The sequence below is a fragment of the Sminthopsis crassicaudata genome, chromosome 5, assembly GCF_048593235.1.
Source record: "Sminthopsis crassicaudata isolate SCR6 chromosome 5, ASM4859323v1, whole genome shotgun sequence".
Lineage (NCBI taxonomy): Eukaryota > Metazoa > Chordata > Mammalia > Dasyuromorphia > Dasyuridae > Sminthopsis > Sminthopsis crassicaudata.
Window position 1 is genome coordinate 209,967,126 of NC_133621.1, and position 23,093 is coordinate 209,990,218.

The 23,093-nt window shown below is 36.4% G+C and overlaps 1 protein-coding gene across 4 annotated transcripts in view; it reads right to left on the reverse strand.

The window, feature by feature from the left end:
- Positions 1–13,342: 13,342 nt before the first annotated feature.
- Positions 13,343–23,093, reverse strand: part of SRGAP1 (SLIT-ROBO Rho GTPase activating protein 1) — a 306,573-nt gene continuing 296,822 nt past the window's right edge. For all 4 annotated transcript variants that reach the window (XM_074269751.1, XM_074269754.1, XM_074269753.1 and 1 more), the window contains exons 19-22: positions 20,133–20,313; positions 18,046–18,180; positions 17,449–17,791; positions 13,343–13,895 (exon numbers count right to left, since the gene is read on the reverse strand). In XM_074269751.1, the coding sequence (XP_074125852.1) occupies positions 13,518–13,895; positions 17,449–17,791; positions 18,046–18,180; positions 20,133–20,313 (1,037 nt within the window). In that variant the 3' untranslated portion in view covers positions 13,343–13,517. The remainder of the gene's footprint in view (positions 13,896–17,448; positions 17,792–18,045; positions 18,181–20,132; positions 20,314–23,093) is intronic.

Below are 23,093 nucleotides of genomic sequence, written 5' to 3' on the forward strand. Positions count from 1 at the left end.
GCTTATATGCTTTTTTGTGTTTTGAAAATTTGCTTTCCAAAAGATTTACATATTTGTAGTAGAAATGGGCAGGTTTGGTGTGATTCTGATTCTGACTTTTTGGTACTTGAAACATTTTCTTTCTGGTTACTTGCAATAATTTGTTTCTGATGTGGGAACTAGGGATTTTAGTTATGAAAATTCTGAGATTTTTACTTTTAGGATTTCTTTCAGGAGATAATTGGTAGATTCTTTTTACTTTCATTGGCTCAAAACAGCAGCTGCAAGAGCAACAACAACAAAAAGAGCCCTCTTTGTGCTAGGTACTGTGTAAAGTTCTGTAGATGCAAAAAGAGGCAAAAAGCAGTTCCTACCCTTAAGGTATAATTCTAGTTGTTCTAGTTGTATTAGAGTCAAGTTAGGATGTCCAACTATGGCCGATTAGACCAATATGAGCTCAGATTTTTTTTTTTAAATCAATACCAAAAAGAAAAAAAAAAAAAAGGCATCACCAAGAGACTGGGAAAGCTCCTTGCAGAAGGTGAGATTGTATATTATTGATTAGAGAAATGCAAATTAAAACAACAAATGCAATTAAAACATCATACCTCTCAGATTGGCTAAGATGACAGGAAAAGATAATGATAAATGTTGGAGGGGATGTGGGAAAACTTGGGCACTAATGCATTGTTGGTGGAGTTGTGAACAAATCCAACCATTCTGAAGAGCAATCTGGAGCTATGCCCAAAGGTCTATCAAACTGTAAAGTAGTGCCATCACTGGGTCTGTGTCCCAAGAAAATCATAAATGAGGGAAAAGGACCCACATGTGCAAAAAGGTTTGTAGCAGCTCTTTTTGTGGCAGCAAAGAATTGGAAAATAAGTAGATGCCCGTCAATTGAGGAACAGCTGAACAAATTGTGGCATATGAAGACAATGGAATATTATTGTTCTATAAAAAATGATGAACAAACTGATTATAGAAAGGCCTGGAAAGATTTACAAGGAATTCTGCTGAGGGAAACAAACAAAACCAGGAATACACAATTGTGTACACAATAACAGCAAGAATATGTGATGATCAGCTATAAAAAACTTCTTCTCAGTGGTTCAATGATCTAAAGCAGTTGCAATAGACTTTAGACAGAAAATGGGGTCTGCATCAGAAAAAGAACTAAGGAGACTGAATATAAATCAATTCATGCTATGTTCACTTCTTTTTTCAGTCTTTTCCCTCTCCCATGGTTTTCCCTTTTTGCTCTGATTTTTTTTCTCTCCCAATGATTCATAAAGCAATGTGTATTTAAAAATAAATTTACTAGGAAAAAAAAAAGAAAATGGGATTGTTGCTGAGGTTTAAAGGAAGCCAAGATTGAAGGAGGAAGAATATTCCAGGCACAAAGGATAGATAGCGAAAATGACTGCAGCTGGAAGGAGGACTGTAACTCCTTCCCATGCTTCTCTGGTCACACAGCCAGGAAGTGTTAAGTGTCTGAGACCAAATTTGAACTCGGGTCCTACTGACTTTAGGGCTGGGCTCTACTACATCACCTAGCTGCCCTTCTCTGAATTCTATATGTGCTTCTTACAGCACTGTAACATTCCATGATAGTCACATCCCAGTTTATCTATTTCTGCAATCATTGGGCATCTGCTGGGTTTTCAATTGTTTGCTACTAAAAGTGTTATTAGAAAAGTTTGTTTTTGTGTGCACATATGCATGTATATGTGTGAGCATAAACATATGTATATATAAAAATGTAAATATATGTGTAAACATATATACATATATATATAATATACGTATAAATAAATCATCATGTGTCTAACACTTGCCATACTTTTTAATTTCAATCAATTCTTCATATCAAGTTTATTGACTAGATAATCTTCATACATCATTTAAAAATATATATGTTTAAGGACAGCTAGATAGCTCAATGGATAGAGCAGAGACCGCGAAATCAGGGGGACCAGTTCAAACAACATTTACTAGCTGTGTGAGCTTGGGCAAGTCACTTAACTGCAATTGCCTTCCCTTCCCCCCCCCAATATTTTTCTTGAAAGTTCCTGAAATGTCGCTGTAAAACTTGAAATTTTGTTTCAGTTCTTTTCCAATTTGAATTTTGAAATATTAAAACAAAAAGCAAAGAAAAAGTTCTAGTTGTTATTTCCAGTTGACATCCATTAGATGAAGCTATGTTTGCCCTTCATTTATCCAAATGAATAACCCAGTCAGTTCTGATTTTGATTCACCCCCACTTAGTGAGAGGAAGATGGAGCACATGGGATACTCTGGTTCCTATGATATAGACAGAGCCAAGCGCTGAAATCTCCATTTTACAAAAAGAGATATTGTTGCCTGGAAGTTGTTAGTGATGTGCTCCAAGTCATGGCAAGTATCTAGGTGTCTTGTGTTTAGAATTTTTTTCATATTTGCTCAAAAAAAATTATACTCCAAATATTTACCATGGGTAAATTGCTTCACCTCTCAATGCCTTTAGGCAGCTTTCTAAGATAATAAATTATAGATAAGTTGCTGTTTCTGCATTAATGGAGGAAGTTTTCACACAAGTTTTAATGCAAAGTAAAAATTTTCCTCTTTGGATAATAAATATTATTCTAATTCTCTCTTGTAAAGATAAGGAGACACTAGCCTTCTTTTAACTCTTTTCCTAAATACAAGATATTAACTGTATACTTGTCCTATTGGATATTAGAGCACATATCATGCATGCAATTTGATTCAGAGTTGAATTTTCTAATTTCCTTTCTATTCAGGAAATGAAATATTTTCAGCTCTCAGTATGGTATCTGAAGAAGCTTCTAATTACTGTGATTATTAGACCCAGAATATAATAAATTAATGTTTGCCCTTCATTTATACAAAAGAATAATCCAACCAGTCATGATTTCACTGTACCTGTCCTTAGAAGGAGGATAGAGGCTGTTACATTAGTCTCCTTAAAAAATTGCTTTCTCACTCTGTCTCCTGATATACTGACTTAATTATTTCATAATTACTCACTGAAAAAGATCCTCGATAAGTTTGGTTTTTATGTGAGGAAACAAACTAATTACTAGTTTTCATTTGGATGTCATTATAAACCTCTTCCAGTATTTCATTGTGATGTGGAGATCATTATAGCTTGCTGAAGGCTTTGTAAAAGCCCAGTAGTGTCTATCATAGAAGGACTACTTTATAAATTCAGAGAAACTCATCAACAGTGGATTGACCACCTGGTGGCAACTTTATTGCCACACTAGTTTATCAAGAGGGCCATGATGTTTTCGGTCTTTGAGTATCTGAAGGGCTGTTACATGGAAAAGGGCAAAACAAAGAATAATGCAAAAAAGCAAATTTGGGCTTAAAATAAGGGAAAAAACTCAAACCAAGCAAGCAAAAATTACCCCCCAAACTGTAACCCACCCTCCCTTTTTTCATAATTAGAGTTATCCCAGAGTAGAAGGGGTTATTTCAGGAAAGGATAGCTTCCTTCTTACTGGAGGCTTTCAGGTAGAGCTATCATTCCATTGACCATTCATAGGGATGCTTTAAAGGGGATTTATGCTCAATATGGGTTGGACCAATTGGCTTCTTGAGGTCCCTTACTACGCTGAGATTCTACTCTGATGGAGATGACAAGGTACAGAGCGTCTACATACACCATGGGTGAAATGACAGATTCCTGAATTACCACAAGTATAAATGATTTTAAAACAACTTTATTCATAGCATTTACTGACATTGGTGTGGATTAAGATGGAGATAGGTGTGGAATACAATATTTAAATAGACCCTTTGAACAAATCATTTAACTTCCCCAGTGTCCTCATTTGTAAAATGAGAGGAAGGTGGATTAGATGGACTATGAGTCTCTTTCAGGTCTGCAGAAATGATCTACAACAGTAGTGTTAACTCAAATAAAAAATGGACCATAAATAATCCATAATAATAATAATAATAATCCATAAATGAGAACTCCTGGAGGCCACATGTTGACCTAGTTTCTAAATATGGTATTATCTATGTTATGATTTTTAAAATTAATTTTAAAATATTTCTGAATTATACTGACTTGATTTGAGGAGTTTTGAAGGCATCATATGAGCTGTGTGTGATGCTTCTAATCTATGATCCTAAAATAATGATCATCATTTGAGTGACTTAGTTTTTTTTTGTTTTGTTTTGTTTTATCACAGTATACTTAACCTTCCACGATTACAATGGGTATAGGATGGGAGTTTATAGATACATGGAGCCCTATTATATTTGGAAAAACAATATGAGTCAGGCCATTGTTGTCTATTAGGATCTCATACTTTATTGTTTATCCTTTCTCCTCGAAGAGGTTCTGGGAGAGATGCTGTGACGCGCTAGTCACCTGCCCCACTTTCTCTTCCAGTGGCAGGACACAGATCAGGACAACTAGAGATGGCTTTGGCCTTTTTAAGCCAAGGTCTTTAATAGGTCTCAGTTTGACTGAGGCAATGACCATTCAGTGATTAATGCTAGATGAGAATTGAGGTAAGGGATAAAAATTTAATTTCTATATTTCTACTTCATGTGTAGTCACATGAAGTCATCTCTTTATGATTTGCTCAACTTTCAAAATTTGAACATTGAAATTCCCACTCTGACTCCAAACTTTTATTTTTTAACCTTTCCTGTATCTTTTCTTATGAATTTGTCTTTTATTCCCTTCCTTATATCAAGCTCTCCCTGTTATTCCATTGTACCATTCCTATTCAGATTTTATTTCTCATCATTCATAGCTTTGACTCTCAGATCAATATTATTTACAATATACTTTTCTCCATTTTTCAGTCCTTGGCTTCTTGACTTTCCTCTGTTCCTGTTCTGTTAATCTCCAAATTAGGATAACAACCTTCTCTATTATTCATCTTCCCTCCTCCACCTCTTTTACTTCCGATCAGTGAGATATTGCTAAAGGACCTTACCAAATAATACCGAGTCCACTATTAATATTATAAGTCATGCTCAGAATTTGGAACTATGTCACAAAAGTTATCAAACTGTGCATACCCTTTGATCCAGCATTGCTACTACTGGGTTTATACCCCAAGGAAATACTAAAGAAGGGAAAGGGATCTGTATGTGCCAAAATGTTTGTGGAAACTCTTTTTGTAGGAGCTAGAAACTAGAAAATGAATGGATGTCAATCAATTGGAGAATGGCTGGGTAAATTGTGGTATATGAATGTTATGGAATATTATTATTCTATAAGAAATAACCAGCAGAATGATTTCAAAGAGGCCTGGAGAGACTTACAGGAACTGATGCTGAGTGAAATGAGCAGAACCAGGAGATCACTATATACTTCAACAACAATACTGTATGAAGACATATTCTGATTGAAGTGGAAATCTTCAACATAAAGAAGATCCAATTCAGTTACAATTGATCAATGATAGACAGAAACAGCTACACCCAGAGAAGGAACACTGGGAATTGAGTGTAAAATGTTTGCACTATTGTATTTCTACACAGGTTACTTATACCTTCGGAATCCAATTCTTACCGGGCAACAAGAAATTTGGTTTTACACACATATATTGTATTAAGGATATACTGTAACACATTTAATATGTATGGGATAGCCTGTCATCTAGGGGAGGGGAGTAGAAAATTTGGAAAAGTGAATACAAGGGATAATGTTGTAAAAAAAAAAATTACCCATGCATATGTGCTATCAAAAAAATTTATAATTATAAAATTAATAAAAAAAAAAAGAAAGGGATGTCTGTCAATCGGGGAATGGCTAAACAAGTTGTGGAATATGATTATGATGGAAGACTATTGCTCTGTAAGAAATAATAAACTGATTGATTAAAAAAAAAGTCATGCTCAGTAGATAGGTTTGGGAAAGAGCTTATCACTTATCACTACTACGAGAAAAACATGTCCTTTATAGAATGGATGATGGATTCCTCTGCAAGTATGAAACACGGCACGTGACCACGAGTTGATCTTAAAATTCTATGATTCCCTTGCCTTTTTGCCTTTTTCCTCATTTCCTTTTTTACACTTTCTCCGCCCCCCCCAACCCTGAGATATCTTTCACTGAAGATCAAAGAGGAAGGTACTATCGACTAATCTTGAAAAAACACAGATTAGCAATTAACAGATAAAAAAAGTACAATCCCCCAACCCTGGGACTGAATTCTTGTCTTTGGCTGAATTGCCATGTCATTTCAAATTCATTGGTTTTGATGGTTACATGGTAGACAGGATAAAGAGTACCTTAGGAGTCAAGAAGAGCTTTCCTAGATCCAGTACTAGAGTCTGAAAATAGCTTATTGCTTTGTCATGAGTTTTTCAAGGTAGGAAAAAAAAAGTGGTGAATTAAAAATGTAGTCAGTGCCTTCTAATTCAAAATGAAACCGATATGATCAGCTAGAAGATTATAATATGTTCAATAATTTTGTGGGAGAGGGATTTGGGAGGGTGGGAGTGGAGGGGAACAAAGCAAACCTTACAAACTTATGGTAAGAAAAATGCTTATACAGAAGGAACTATCAAGGTCTCACTAATTTAAACCTCCATTCTAATACCATCCTTCACTTGCTAAAAAATTATGGGGGAATTGGGGGACAGAATTTCCAGATTGGGAGCTCCCCAAATGCAATCAGTTTTGATGAATCCCTGATTTTGAGTTGGAAAGGAATTTGGTGGTCAGCTAATTAATCAGAAACATTAAATGCTTCTGTGTACGAGGCACTCTGCTTAAGGGTCTTGGACACTTTTAATCTGCCATTCAGGAATTCCCACTGTATCGACACAACAAGTGGTGGCTGCTTGAAGACCTCCAGGGATGGGGAATGCACTAACCCTTGAGGCAGTTCATTCCACTTATAGACTGTTCTAATTTTCTCTGACACCAGCCTAAGTTTGTCTCTTTGCAACTTGTATCTTTTGAGGATGAAACAATTGACTGCGTAAGACTTTATTTTATAAAGCCTAAGGAGCAGAAGTATAATGAATACCCAGCATTTAAAACTTATGTTTTCACATCATTCAACACCACAAAGATCTCCCAGAGAATAATAACAAAAAAGAAAAAAAGCAAGAATCATATCAAATTGGAACCAGACAGTAGCAGACAGATCTTTTTTTTTTATTATAAAGATACACTATGAGGAACAAATCTGAATGTGTACTGAAGCCTGTAATGGTCCATGCCAAAATGTACAGTATCATACATAAAAGTGCATTGTCACGACAGAGTAACAGAACATTGCTTCTTCCAGAATTGTAAAATCATCACCCTTTCTCTTCATTTTAAAGGATGGAAGGAATGTAATGGAAATGGGCAGCACAAGAGCACAGGGGAACACAATGGCTATCGTGCCATCTTGGAGCTGACAAAGGGGATCCAATGGGGATGATGGAGCGGTGTGAGGGAGGGCCAGGAAGAAGGCAAGACAATACTAGCGTACATAAGAACACCAGGAGTGAAGCAGCAGGTGGGAGGAGGGGGAGGAATGGGCAATGGGGCAATTAGAAAAGAAATGGGGGGCAGTGGGAGGTCGGGGAAGGGGCTGATGGGAATGCAACAGTACAGAGCAAGGCCAAAGCTCCTCTAAAAAATTTAAAGGCACTTTCACATGTACATACTACAGATGTACACTGACACAATTAGGTAGGTAACAGTCACAAACAGGGAGCCACCGGGACTGCCATTGATCAGACTGATAGTGAAGGACAATACTGATTTAATTAGGTGTGCAAGAGTTACCTTTAATTAAGTACATCTGTAGTTGTCTCAAGTCTTTCCTGTTACATATCCACTTACTCTACTTTAAATAGCTATAATAACCATCAAACTACACATTGAACTTGTGTGAATGCTCTAAGGGGATTGGGGGCATCCACAAAATGCATGGTTCCTAATATTTTCTTTTACTAGACAGTTCCTAAGATAAGCATTATGGAATGCAGTACAATTATTTAGACATACAAAATTCCCTATGTATTTTAAAGATACAGGATCCATCTCAATTATACCATAGAGGCTATTTTTTTCTTTTTTTCCAAGAAAGAATACTAGGCTAAAATTGTATGTAAATGAAAGCTTAATTCCAGTTTGTTCCACTGATCTTTACTAAAGTTGTGACTATTATGAAAATAATTCTTGGTCCTGGACAGAAAGTCCCAATGATACCCAGGCACAGGGGTGGACCTCAGAATCCTGCCTAGAGGTCAGGGTTATGAGCTCCAGGGTGCAGGCCAGAGATGCATGATTGAAATAAGCTGGATAGACTGTGCCCCTGCTTACAGAGTGGCAGCCTTCCCCTCAACCCTGCCTGTTCCTTAGTCCCAAAACAGACCCTTATATGCAATCCTTTCAAGACCACTCTTGCTATATACAGCTTTCAGGGATCAAGGACAAAAGGCTACCAGCGCAAGACTACATACATACCACTCCAAATCTGAAGGTTTGCTCCTAAACCCACTACCCAGACTCTTGGTCACATCTTAAGGATAATATGTGGGATTCTGGAGTCCCCATTGACCAGTAAATACTTATTCAGTTACCCAGAGAGGGCAGGTCATTCACAGATCTGAAGAGATGTTTTTATGGCCTTCCACACTAAGGAAACTCTTAAGTGTGAGACTGTCACTACTCCCTTTCCCCAATTAACTTGCACACAGAAAAATTCCTCTGAGACATTACTATCAGAATAGGCAACTTTAAACTGAAACCACTTTTATTTGTAGAGATGCAATTCAATTTATAGATGTTTCCCAGCCAGAGTCTATGGGGGACAGTGGTATATAGTAGGACAATTTAGTTACATGTGAAAACCAATTAAAAATTATCCTATGGATGAGGCAGGAAACATGGAAAATACTTATAACATCTTGTTAAAATGTGCAAAACTGCTATTCATTGGAGTTTATATGTTTGTTACCTTCCTTTTCTATCCTCTTCTCCCAACCCTGAATCTAATAAAGGGCCATTAATCATGTTACAAAAGTCTGTAGAATACTTTTCAAAAAAAGATGTATCAAGATACTTTTCTTCCTATCACTTCCAATCCCTTCCATTTTCTTCGTCTACTTCTCTGTGAAAAATTGAACTTAGAGAGACTAATATCGAGGAATTCTACAGAAGTAGAAACTTAATTCTATGAATTGTAAGCAATCCCATAAGACTGAAAACATCACTGATTCAATAAAATGGTTTGTCCTCCTCCCAATGATATTATCAGTGAGGGTCATCTACCTGAAACTGGAAATGATCCTAGCATTCTTAATGAAACAGTTCAATTCTCATCTTCCTTTGGGTTGCAAAGTTTAAGGGGTGCCAAATGGAATTTCTCTTCAATTGAAGTTTTCAGTGACCTGACTGCATGAATTTAGACCTCCACAAAATAAACTCACCCACAGCTTCTTTGGATCTTTGCATAGTCAACACGGTTAGGACATCCTTGTCTCATGTCAAAAGTATCAAGGATGAGTCGATTTTGCTGCATCATATAGTTGCCACCTGATTTTATATTTGGAATTGGAAGATTCTTGAAACAAAGGTAAGATTAGCTTTATACTTTATACTCATCCTTCCTTCTCAGTGTTTTTGCTTATGAACACAGGTTCCTCCCTTGAGCTAGTATAATGCTAGTAAGTCTTTGGGAATACAGCAGGAGGCTAGGGAAGAGAGAGGTAAGCAGATTTAAGGAAGAACAGTGAGGGAAAAGTTCAGAAGATATTCTGCATAAGAAACTACTGTCCTCTGAGACACGGGAACATCATGGTACTCTGTTCTTGTCAGCAATCTCACTTTGTGATAGAAAATGTAATTATTTCTTAAATAAAAAAGTCAAACATATTAGGAATGGTAGATGGCTTGCTGAAGTAGGGCCTCTAAAGCTAAACATGGAAAATTAGATTAAGCAATTTACCAAAAAAAAAAAAAAAATACAGAGGAAGAAGAAAAAATTAAAGATCTCTGATTTAGATGTCTTTTAGTTAGACATCAATATCTCCTTGTCTTATCCCATCATGGAAGAACATTTTCAATCACTCTTCTCTTGTTCCTAAAATATTTAAATCGTTCATTTTACCAAAGTACCATTCATCTTGACTTCCACAATGAACTAGTAATAGGAAATAGGAACACAGAGTTAGGGGAGATTGGAAACCAAATTGGAGGAGAAAACTTGGGAAGTTATTGTATTAAGTGAAAATGTATTCTAGAATCACAGTCATAGATCTCAAATAGAAGGAACTTTAGAAATCTTCTACTTAAATATCTTTTAGTAGGCTAAATGTTATTCATTGCTGTTCAAGGTGACATGTCTGAGTATCTAAAATCAATGGAGAACTTCCATTAAAATTTTTTAGAAGACTAAGGGAAATAACATAGAGAGTCACAACCTTTTAAAATATTATCATCTGACTGATATATCTGAAAATGATGGACCAGATTACTAATAGATCATGAGGGTTTAATGTCTATACTGGGAAAAATAATAGGAAGCAAAAAATCCATCACAAATTCAATTTTGAAATGGTACAGGCCACTAGTTAGGCATAGGTGTAATAATTTACATGTAATTTGTGGCAAATATGGCAAATCAAGGAGAGAGATTAATGCAATAAATCTTGATTTTAGTAAGAGTTTCAGTTATAATTATAAAATTAATTTAAAAAAAGAAAAAAAATCTCAAAATGAAAAAAAAGTTTCAAGTCTTTCTTGAATGATGAGAGCTGAAAAAGCACACTATTTTATAAACACAAGGTGGATAGGCACACAACTAGTTGGATGGTTTAAAGAAATTTTTATTAACTACCTACTGTATGTAGAGACCTGTAATAGGCATTAAAGTATTTAGAATATGATCCTTCTCTTCATGAAGCTAAGGTAATGAAATCTAATAATAGTAATTCTAGATTCCAGAGTCATTATTAGTGAATTGTTTTTAATCTAGGTATAGAAGGGTTAAACTATCAAGATTACTTCTGGACCTTTCATTTATTTAATTTTTAAAAATATTTTAATCAGTCACTAATGATGGCACAAAGAATATCAAATTGTTAAGATTGCTGATGACACCAAGTTGGGGATAGGAGGATGGGAGGTGAATAGAATCATAGGAAGTCAAGACGCTGAAATGGGTATTGAAGATCAACCTCCTAGGGGCAGCTAGGTGGCGCAGTGGATAGAGCACCAGCCCTGAATTCCGGAGGACCCGAGTTCAAATCTGGTCTCAGACACTTAACACTTCCTAGCTGTGCGACCCTGGGCAAGTCACTTAGCCCCAGCTTCAGGGGGAAAAAAAAAAAACAAAAACCTCCTGATTGTATAACTAAAGAGACAGAAGATGGTACCTTGGAAAAAAATTAACCCAGATTCAAAAGTGGCCTTTGTAAACTGAAAAAGAAATTGAGGGTGGGGATGGAATGGGAGAAGAACTGTCTTTTAAGGCAATAAATCTGGAAAAGGTAAAAATAAAAACAAAATTGTGCAAAGAGAAGATAAAAGAAATAAACCTGGTTATGTCCAAAATAGGAGGGGGGAAATGTGGATGGTTCTAGTGGGTAACAAACTAATTTATGAGGAAGCATTCCAGTGAAAAAGTAGCTTGCACCCAGATGGAGAGAGATAGGGTCAAGATCTGGAAGGGATCTCGGAAGAGGTCCAGCAGGATATTCTTGAAATAAGCTAAAGGTTATTCAAAACAGTCATATCTCTTATAATAACTCAAGTCACCAAAGGACCTTTAAAACTCATGGAAGAGTGAAGGAGATTGTGTAGAGGCTCTTGCCCTTTGAAAGACTCAGTTTTCCTCATCTGTAAAATCAGAATGGAACCCAGTTGAACACAAAGATAAAGCTTAGGCATGAGGCAGCATGGTAATTTGGAAAAAACACTGGATTTGAAGTTAAAAGACCTGAATTTGAATCTTTCTTTCATACTGTTCCTCCCCCCCCCCCCCAGGTTGCTTACTATCTATGTGATGTTAGGCAAGTCACTTAATGTCTCTGAACCTCAGTTTATTTAGAAATGTGGAGGTTTTTAAGATCCCTTCTGCCTCTATCTCCCATGAGTCAATGGGCAAAGCATCCAAGCACCAGCATAATGGGTCAGATCTTTACTTGAGCACTAAGGTCAGTTCTGGGATGTGACAATGAATAAGGTGAGGGCAGCTAGATGGCCCAGTGGATAAGACACTGATATTGGAGTTAGGAGGACCTGAATTTAAATTTGACCTTAAATACTAGCTATCTGTGTGACCCCTGGACAAACTTAACTCTGATGCCTCAAAAAAAATTATTACAGGTTTAGAAAATCAGATCTTTGGGGAAATTATAAAAACAAAACAAAACAAAAATAAGATTTCTTAGCTTGAGGAAGAAAACTCCAAAGAGGATACAGGATTCAAAGAGCTCATTCTCCATTCCATTAAGGTCAGCACAAATATTTGGATTATACATAAAAAACAGTTTAATGACAATTATTTATAAATAGATTAGTGAAAGTGGTGTTAGTATGAATATCTGGAGGTCTTTAATAACAGGATTCTCATCTGTATAGTGCAGACATACTTGAGGAGAAGGGAGATAAGTAAATGACCTTATAAGATCCTGGGATTCTATTCATGAAAAGAAAAATATTTCTCCTTCCCCTAGTTAAGCTCAAGTACTAACCATGTAGGTTTCCCATAGATAATAAGTATAGACTTATAGCATCCTAGATTTATAGCGAGACAGGACTTTAGAAGTGACCTGCTCTAATTTCATTTTGTAGATGAGGAACATGAGGTTCAGAGATGTTATGTAATTTGTCCAAGGTCACATAGAAAATAAGTAGCAGAGCTGTGCTTCAGATCCGGCCCTCCAAATGCTAATTTAATGCTCTTTATTGCAACTTGTGTCCCAGATTTGGATAAGCCATTTTTAAGAGAGAGAAAAATAATTTAGCTACTGGCTCACCTGGGCTGATCCAAGTGACTACCTGTATCAGCACCAAGCCTAGGTGTGGAGTGTATGACTTCTGTATTTGAGATCAGACACGATCACTGAATAGTTTCTAACCACTATAGTTATCAGAGTTCAGCCATCATCCCAGCTGTTTAGTACGCTGGCATGGGCTGAAATCCCCACAAACTCTGATACTTAATTCCATCCCCTTAGCTCAGAAATCTCTTCTTAATATCAGCTACGCTAAATCTGGGACATACTGTACCATAAGGGAAGATGGTTCCAATCTCTTTTTACAAGTGGTGCAGCATTGAATTTTCAAGTAAATCTAATATGTTTCTATTGTCTTTAAAACATGTAGAAATGTCCAGCTTTTTTAAAAAGGAAAAAAAAATACAAAATACAAATGCCTGTGTTAATGTAGCAAGTCTCAGACGTTACATTCAAAAAGACAGAAAAGCCAGTATCTCCAGTTATAAGCACAAAACTCATGAAGACAAGAAGCCTTGACCCCCCTCCCCCAAAATCCATTCCTTTTTTCAACCATTTTTTTTTCTCTACCTTCTGGATCATGTTTTTGTTTGTTTGTTTTACATCGTGCACGATTTGTCTGTTGGACCCTGGGAAGGAGGTGTGGGTCCTACGGTGGGATTTGTTTTTGGAAGAACAATGGGTTTTGGCCTAAGAGCTGGGGGCTTCAACTGTACTCCCATCCTGGGGGCCACCATGGGCTTGAAAGTACTCATTGTGTCACTGGAAGAGCTCGTGCTACGTCGGATCTGCGGCTCGGTGCTCCTGAGCATCACATTATGGAGAGGGCTGAGGGATTCGGTGGAAGAGGCAGGGGTGGGGGAATTTTTCATTTGTTCCAAGGTATCCAGCACCACATCTGGGGCGTGCTTTGCTGAACTCTGCCTTTCTAGCTCTCGGAGTTCGTTCAAAGCGGTGTTCATTGTTTCCTCAATATCCTGAAGCCAGTGAGAGAGAAGAAAAGAAGATGGGACCTTTGAGAATGAATGGAGAAGAACCCAATTTTCAAAACCCCAGATACTGCTTGAGAAGTCATATATATATATATGACTAACATTTACTATATATGACTAATATATATGTATTCACTATATAACCAATATTCACTAATATTCACTGTATATGACCAATGTTTACTGTATATGACCAATATTCACTGTATATGACCAATATTCACTGTATATGGCTAATATTCACTAATATTCCCTACATATGGCTAATATTCACTGTATATGATGACCAATATTCATTAATACTCACTATATATGGCTAATATTACAGTTTATGGCTAACATTCAATATATATGGCTAATATTCAATATATATATATATATATGTGACTAATATTCACATGTAAATGTATTCCATGTTAAGTCCCAAGCACAGTGTTTGTTGACAGGCTTTCCTTAGCATAGCATTTTATACGAACCTATGATTTTAGGAGAGACAGCATGGCATAGTGGTTTTCTGTCATGCTCTATTCCATATCTACTGCACAGTATATTCCATGTACAGCAAGGCATTTAATTTCATAGTATCCCAGGCAGCTCTGTATGATTCTTCCTAAGTTGCAACATTGGAGGAATTTTTCACACCAGAAATTCCTCATGATGATTAAGAATTTCAGGAACCACTCCCCACCCCCAACCCCCCTACCAAAAAAAAAAAAATTAGGCAATGAAAAAAAGGTGAGGAATGGCAATACTTTTATTTGTCTAGAGAATCACCATCTTGCAGAATCTTGACTAATGTTCATGAGCTTAAAAATAGGATGGCATATTGCCAACACACACATCTGAACTCTGACATCATTTGTCTCAAGTCAGCTTTCTGTAGGTGGAAGCCTTGCATGTTGACTATTTAATTTATGGAGAAGCCAAAGTATAAACAGTGACTACATCTCTAGAAATAAAGTACTTGGGAACTGAGCACAGCTGAATACAATCAAGAAAGTGATCAAATTGTGGCTTCATTCAAGAGTTATTCTATGTAGCCTCTATAGCTTCTAGAAGAGAACCTCCTTTTTTGAGGGGACTGAGTTGAGTAATTTTGAGTAGAAACTCCTGTACTTTCTTTTGCAATTGCGTTATAATGCCATGCCCACTAAACCTTGCTGCAGAGTAAGTGTAAGTCTCGGTGTAGACAGGGATTGCTGCATGCAAGGCAGAACTGGAAATCATTATATGGACCTCTGGAGGATGACATCACTTCCCAGGAGATGGCTTTCATATGCTACTCTTATTTGCCTTGAAAGATGGAGATTTGTTATTTTTGTAAAATGCATCTGCTCAAGAGAAGATACAGAAAGAATATTCTGTTCAATAACTTTCCATGTACTGGAATCTGAGGAAAACCCAAAATTATACAAAAAAGGGTTATAAAAAGTTTACTACTCTCTCACTCTCACCTCTCTATTCCCCTCTTCGTTGTAGCCTCAAATCATGTTTCTTGTGTTTATGAGAAATAACAATTTCATGGGTTTATCAAAAGTACTAAATATCAGCTATATTCCTCAATTATTGGTTTAAAGCTTAAGACATACCTCAAAGGACTGTATGTATTATAAGAAACCAAAAGCTTTTTTTTTTATGCTTTTAAAAGGCTGGGCCATTTAAAATCAATTTAAATTTTTCAGTACTCTTCTGTAATTTAATTCACTTTCCAAGGTTCTCTGGGTCCTGCATAGAAACTAAAGCAACAAGAAAATGGCTTAGGAGTCAATCACATTGGTGCAAAATTCCTTGAAAGCTTTTTAAAACTGAAAATAATCTAACTTTATTGCTTCTCCATTTTTCATTCCTTTCATTTCCCTTTCATGTCCTATCACTTCTCCTTACTCAATTCTCATGTTTGTGATGAATGATAAATCTTTTGGATGGCCCTAATGATAAGCCCACAGACTCTGAATAGAATCACCTAGCTCATCTTTCCTTGGAATGTTTACAAATAATGGCCTATGTCAGTGGTTCTTCCCTGCAGGCACCAGAACCCCAAGCAATTACAGAGCTATTGCAAGGGGTCTCTGAAACCATCTGCCCATTCAAAATTGTCTTTGTGATCTGTCTTTATTTCATGGATGCTTTATCTTGACTTAATAAGCAGGGTGGAAAGCATACACACATACATATATACACACATATGCAATTACTTCCATTTATTTTTTAAATAGTATTTTTCCAATTACATGTAAAGATATTTTAATACTTATTTTTTATATAGTTATGAGTTGTAAATTTTTTCCTTTTCTCTTTTCTCCTCCTTCCCTAACTAAGATGGTAAGCAACATGATATAGGTTATATGTGTACAATCATGTAAAGCCTATTTTCATATCTGTCACATTATGAAAGAAGAAACAGTTTGTTAAAAACAACAAACAACATTAGAGAGATTACTTTTTAGGCTATGTAAGTGCTATTGGAAATAGCAAGTTATCTGTAAATAGTAAATTCAAATTTACTACTTCTGAATTGATGTACTTTCTTGTCATATGTATGTTTTTTCAGTCAATGGAGATAATAATATAAATAATATAAATATAAAATAAATTACATAGAGTAATTTTTTTCTTTTTTTTTTTTGCTGAGGCAATTAGGGTTATGTGATTTGCCCACGGTCACACAGCTAGGAAGTATTAAGTGTCGGAGGCTGCATTTGAACTCGGGTCCTCCTGACTTCAAGCCTGGCCCTCTGTCTGCTGCTCTACCTAGCTGCTCCAAGTAAGCAATTTTTAAGAGTTTTAGAGTATTCTTGTTTACCTTCCTGTGTTATAGGTAAAGGCCAAAAACAGAAGACAAAAGAATGGAAAAAATACTATGTTCAGTATATACATATTATGTATAGTATATATAGTATACATAGCATAAAAATTCTATGTATAGCAAGGGGAATAAGCTGGCACATTTGTTAAGCAGGGTTGTATTTATACTTGGTTAGATTCTAGGTTTTTTTTCCCTTTAATTAAAGGGGACTAAAATGTATATTTTTAATATACATTTTAATCCCTCCCAATTATTTATTAAAATAATTTTTTTGGTCATTTTTTAAAAGTTTTGAGTTCCAAATTCTAGGCCCTTCTTCCTTTCTGAAATGGTAAGCAATCAAATATAGGTTATAAATTTTCTACCTTCATTACAGTCACTTATGCCTTCAAGCAAATGAAAATGTGTTTGAATTTCCCATTTCATGCATTTTTATGATGTGCAGTGTGGGCTACCCCTTATCCTGTGACATTTTTGCCTTTGTTCCCTCCTCCAGATGTCACTCAAGGCAAAAACTCACTATTCACATTAGCACCACAGTTGTGAATCCTACTTGATTCAACGTTTCCCTGGCTTTTTTCTAGGATTTAGAGAAGATACATGGAATCCTCTTTACATTCAAAGAAGCTTTTTTTTGTTTTTAAATTGATTATTACTATTATTATTATTATTATTAGAATAATTCTGCAAATAGAAAACAAGACAGACCGAATGCAAACCACGGCGTCCTACCTGAGCAATCGTCTCCGGGTCCAGAGGTTTGTGGTCATTGAAGCCTGAGTACTGGCCGGATGACGTTGATCTCCGAATGGGAGGACTGTCAATCTTCTTTAGAGAATCATGTCTGCTAATGTTGGTCAGGCTGCCGTGGCCAGGTCTGCGCCTCCTCTCGGGGCTATCGTTGAGGCTGCGGTTCTGCAACAGGGCTCGAGGGCTGCAGTGGCTGGACAGGTTAGGGGACCCAAGCTCAGTGGAGGAGTTGGACAGTGAGTGGGATGGGTGGATGGGGCAGTGGCCATCGCTGGTCCTGCCAGGACGCCTTGAAGGAAGGGGGGGCTCCGCCCTTTTTCTTTGTCTAAAGTAAAAAGAGAAAACAAAGGACAGATGATTGTTCTAGGTTATAAGAGCTCAAAGATGCTCTGGCTCCTTTGGAGTGGTAAGACAGTGCTAGACAGGTCAAGGGGGCTTGGGTCTAGCTCTGCCTCATTTTAACGTGGATGACTTTGGGCAAGTCCCCCTCTTTGAGTTTATTTGTACCAGGAGGGTCAGACTTTCCTTTGCAGCTCTAAATCCTGCCTTGCTGGTAAGTGATGGAGAGGTACAGCTTACCTGGCTAAATATACATCAGGATGACGGTCAGTTGGGGAATTCATGTCTTTGGAGGAACACTTATCTTCTGTAACGGGCCCGCTGCTGGCTTCACTATCTGCTTTTTGGCTCAGTGTATCAGAAAAGGTATCATCCCTGCAAATAAAGAAGAGCAAAATATGAAGCTTGTTATCTTAAAGGGCAATGAGGCTTTAATTTAATTTACAATTAATCTTTTAAGTTTTCAACCCACAGTAATGTGACTCATGCTAAATGAAGGCCTACTTCTATTTGCATAAATGGAAAAGCATTTATTAAGTGCTTTCTGGGTGCTGAGTATTTTGCAAATATATATAAATAGAAAAGGTAGTTTTTGCTGTCTAGGACTTCACATTCGAATCAGAGATATAATATGTATGGAAGATTTCATCTACCAGTTAGAAAGAGAGAGGATCCATGGTTCCTAAAGTGTGATAGCAAAGCTTAATGTTCATGTGTCTTTTAAAATGTCATTTCCACCAATAAAATCATGTCTCTTATATTGAACGCTGGACAGCATCAAGGAATTCAGTGGCAGTGGAGTTTCAGAAAGAAAAAGTAAACAAACAACAAAAAAGGTTTTTTTTTTTTTTTTTTTTTTTTTTTTTTTTTTTTTTTTTTTCCCCCCTTGATCTTAATAGCTGTGGCTTCTGAGGAATAATGGGATGCAGGACCTGCAGAAGTAGTCATTGGGTGGTTGAAGCTCCCCAGGGATTGCTTCCTGGGATTAGGGTTTCAGGGTTGGAAGCAGAACTTCTTGAGCGGAGAGTGCTACTCTACCTAGAACTGTTGGCCTTCACTGCCTTGGTAGCAGTCAGCCCTTAGTGATGGCGGCAAAGAGGTCCGTCTCTTTATCTACAGACAGTGATTTCTCTCTTGAATGATGGCTGGGCCAAAGGTCTGGGGCTGCTGCAGTAGGGAGCAGAGGTCTGCTATTCCTAAAGTTCTTGGGGTTCTTATTAATCTCCATTAAGGTTTGAGCGGAGCTGATATATTTGTCATAAGAGATGCAATAATGGAGAATGTAGTAGCATGGGCATTAGAATAAGTGTTCAAGTCAAGAGATAAATGAATTTCAATCTTGATTCTGGTATTTATACTAGTTATGTGACTATGGGCAAGTCACCTGAGTCTCAGTTTTCTCATCTGTAAAATGGGAAAAATAATTACTTGTACCTACTTCCTAGGGTTATTGGGAGGATCAAATGAAATAATGTACATAGAGTAAATCTTTATTAGATGTTGAATATTTTTCATCAGCTTTATGTATCCTTATTGCTTAGCAAGATGCCTGGCAGGTAGTAAGTATTAAACTATTGTTGACTTAATTTGACTAAATGTCAGATTTTGCTATTATTGGCACACAGTAGGCACTAACAAAATGTAAGTTTGTTGGACTTTTTTTGATGATTACAAATAGACTTGTGATTTTTAATTTAAATAAATATTTATTTATTAAAGTATTAACATATTATATATAAATGCATAATTTATAATAAATTACTAATAAAGATTTAATAAATGATTATTTTTAATACTATAGGCCTTTCTCCTGTCCCTCTGAAACCTATGTCTTGAGGCAATAGATGGGCACAAGAGAAGAAAGGCTTCATCCACTGAATTCTGTGTAGTAGCACCAATACTCTTGCTTTTGGAATGATTGAGGGATGTCTCATCTCTTAAGATTTCCTCACTGTAGTGTTTATTCTTAGGAACTTGAAACCCCTGGGAGGGATTCTCCCTCCAACAATTTCCCAGTAATCCTTGACCTACTTCCAAACCAAAAAAGGGAGACTGAGAAGAAGGGGGATGGGACATAAGCTGTCGCCAGGGAAAAGAAGAGATAAGTTAGTTCTGTTATTGTCAATCTAGGGACAAGGTGAAAGAAGTATTTAATGAACTGTAGCTGTCTCTTGGGACTCTTTTATAAGATCCTTGAGGGATCTCAAGTGAGTGAGTAGGGTCCTGATTCTTCTTTGAGAAGGAATGTCTTAGTTCTCCTGAAAATGGTTCTGTGTGTTCTGACATGGAGCCTTTAGGGATTCTTGGTGAAAGTGGGCAGTACTTACATATCCTGTACCACAATGTACTGATGAGGTACTAGGCCATCAATTCCATTGTGTCGTCCCTCCCACCAGTCCTCGGAGGCACGGTGATATAAAAGCAGTGAGGCTCCCTTCTTGAAGGACAGTTCTCGAGCAGATCTCCCAACGTAGTCAAACTTGGCTATTGCTTCAATGGGTTCACATTCTGTAAGGAAACCATATAGAAAAAAGAGTAAGGACTAGTGTGCTGAAAAAGCCATTAGGAAATTTCTAAAAGGTATATTCATGTGTCCACATGCTCCTTTAATTCTCGGCTCCTTAAATTACAGCTTCTTAAACTGGGTTTACAACCCATATGGAGTTTATAACTGAACATGGGGATCAATCGTGAAATTATGATTTATTAACAGCAAATGTTTGATTTGTATACCTATTATATATATATATATATATACTTGGGGTCACATAAGAATTTCTTGGGTAAAAACGAGCTGCAAGAGGAAAAAACTTTAACAAGCCCTGCTAAATGAATGAAACATTTTGAGTAACTTTTCAGAAATTTGGCTTTGGAAGCTCTGATCATCCAGAAGAAACATCTGGAATATAGTATCATCTTTATGTGAACAAAAAGCTTATTGATCAAGAGTCAGGAAAAAGAAAATCTGTTAGCCTAGTTATGATTTTTTAGTGTATAATGCAGTCTTTTTTGCTGAAAGCAAAATTTAATAGCCTGTCTTGGACACTTAATAGTTATGTGACCTTGTGCAAAGCACTTAACCTCTTTCTGCTTCACTTTTCACATTTTTAACATGAGATTGGATTAGATGCTCTCAAAGATCCCCTTTAGCTGTAAATCTCTGATCTAAAAATATATATGTGAACACATGCATGATGTGTGCACGTGCACACACACACACACAATTGTTCTTCTGGCTGTGAATTATGGAATGCAATATAATCTCTGAAGAATATTCCATTCAATGACATTGGGCCTCCTGGCTGTTCCATCATCAAGGCACTCTAAGCTCTGAGCATTCTCTCTGGCTGTTACACATGCTTCTTAAGCTCTCCCTACTCAATTCATTCCAACTACTGACCTCTCTGGATTTCTTTAAGTCCCAACTAAAATCACACCTTATGCAGGAAGCCTTCCCTAATCCTTCATTTTTCTCCTCTTCAACAATCTTTTCTTTTTCCAAATATATGTAAAGATAGTTTTCAACATTCATTTTTTTAAGACTTTGAGCTGCAATTTTATAGGATATGTAACATGTGCAACCCTCTTAAACATATTTTCACATTTGTCACATTGCTTAAGAAAAAATAGACCAAAAGGGGAAAAACTATGAGAAAGAAAAAGCAAACAAAAAAAGGTGAAAATATTATGCTTTGATCCACATTCAGTTTCCAAAATTCTTTCTCTGGATGTAGATGGCATTTTTTATCCCAAGTCTACTGGAATTGCCTTGGGTCACTGCATTATTGCAATTATTGGATAAAAACTAATCTTTTCAGAGTATTTTGAAAATCTAAAGTACAATACAATATTATTACATAGGTGTCTGTATCAGATATTGGTACAAGAATTTTCTTGTTTCATTTGAGTGGTATGTTAAGTATCATTCATTTTTTTTAGGTCACTCCCTAAGGTGTTGACTAACTCACAGAATTAAGTGATTTAAAGTTGTATATTTATAAGCCTTAGCACAGTAGATAGAGTGTTGGGGCTGGGGTCAGAAAGACTAACTGTTGTGAGCTCAGATAGTGCCTCAGATACTAGCTGTGACCCTCAGTTTCTTCATCTGTAAAATGAGCTGGAGAAAGACATGGCAAACCACTTCAGTGACGTTGCCAAGAAAACCCCAAATGGGATCATGAAGAATTAGATGTAACTGAAATCATACAACATACATGTGTATTCCTTAGGCTTTGGGATTAGTGTTAAATGCATTGAGGGCTACTTTTGGTGAATTCTACATAAATCTTTGAACCAAATGAACTTTTCATTAGGGTTTGAATGCTGTTGTGATTGTCCTGAGAATGTGTCTTGTGGGCGGAGGAAGTGCATCTATCATTATGCATCCTTGTTCAGTGTTTGCTTGTATTTTAGACACTCCCTCCCTCCTTTTTTTCTTGTCTCATTGATTCAGTCTCTCTAGATCTTGACCCTGTATTTGGGATCAGCATCTAATTTGACCTAAAACAATCAGGAAAACTACAGAATTTTAATTAACATGCTGTCAATGTCTACAAATGAAATGAACACTTAAGTTATTAAGACAGAACTTGGGAATAGGGAAAAATCAGAAATAAATAGACTTGCTAATTAGTCATTTACTATCCAGATAAGAAAATATGCCAATTAATAAATAGATCACCAAGCTAGTAAATAATACTGATTATTAACCAGAATTGTAACATTTCTTAAGCTGTTGGGTATGCAGGCAAATAACATTAAATCTAAGATTTTTCATTTCCGCAGCCTGCTTCTAAGGTTATAATGAAAGCATAATAAAACAATATTCTGAACTTTGCAGTGAGATATATCAAGGCTTACACTGAAATGCAATATCCTTCATGGTTGCTATAATATCAAGCTGACAATGATGGAGTAGTTATGATTTCATTGCAACGTGTTGATAATATTTATTACATGGAAAAATTTCTATTCAAGAACAGAAGGCAGCAGTTCATAATCTATTAGATTACAAATCAAGGTTATAAAAAAAATCCACATGAAATGAAACTTGAATTGATTCAGTTTCCTTATATACTTTTATTGGCTAAAACTGGTATCTGGCATTAAAAGCAAATGAAAAATGTGTTCTTCTCCTTCTTTCCCCTTCAACCCCCCCCCCATCATTATTATGGCTTTGTCACCTATTTTTTCCTCAAAATAAAAACCTTGATTTGAAATATAAGTTTTGCACTGATCCCAAACTCTTGACTTTTTTTGGACAAAGAGAGGGCTCTAATCCTTAGTAT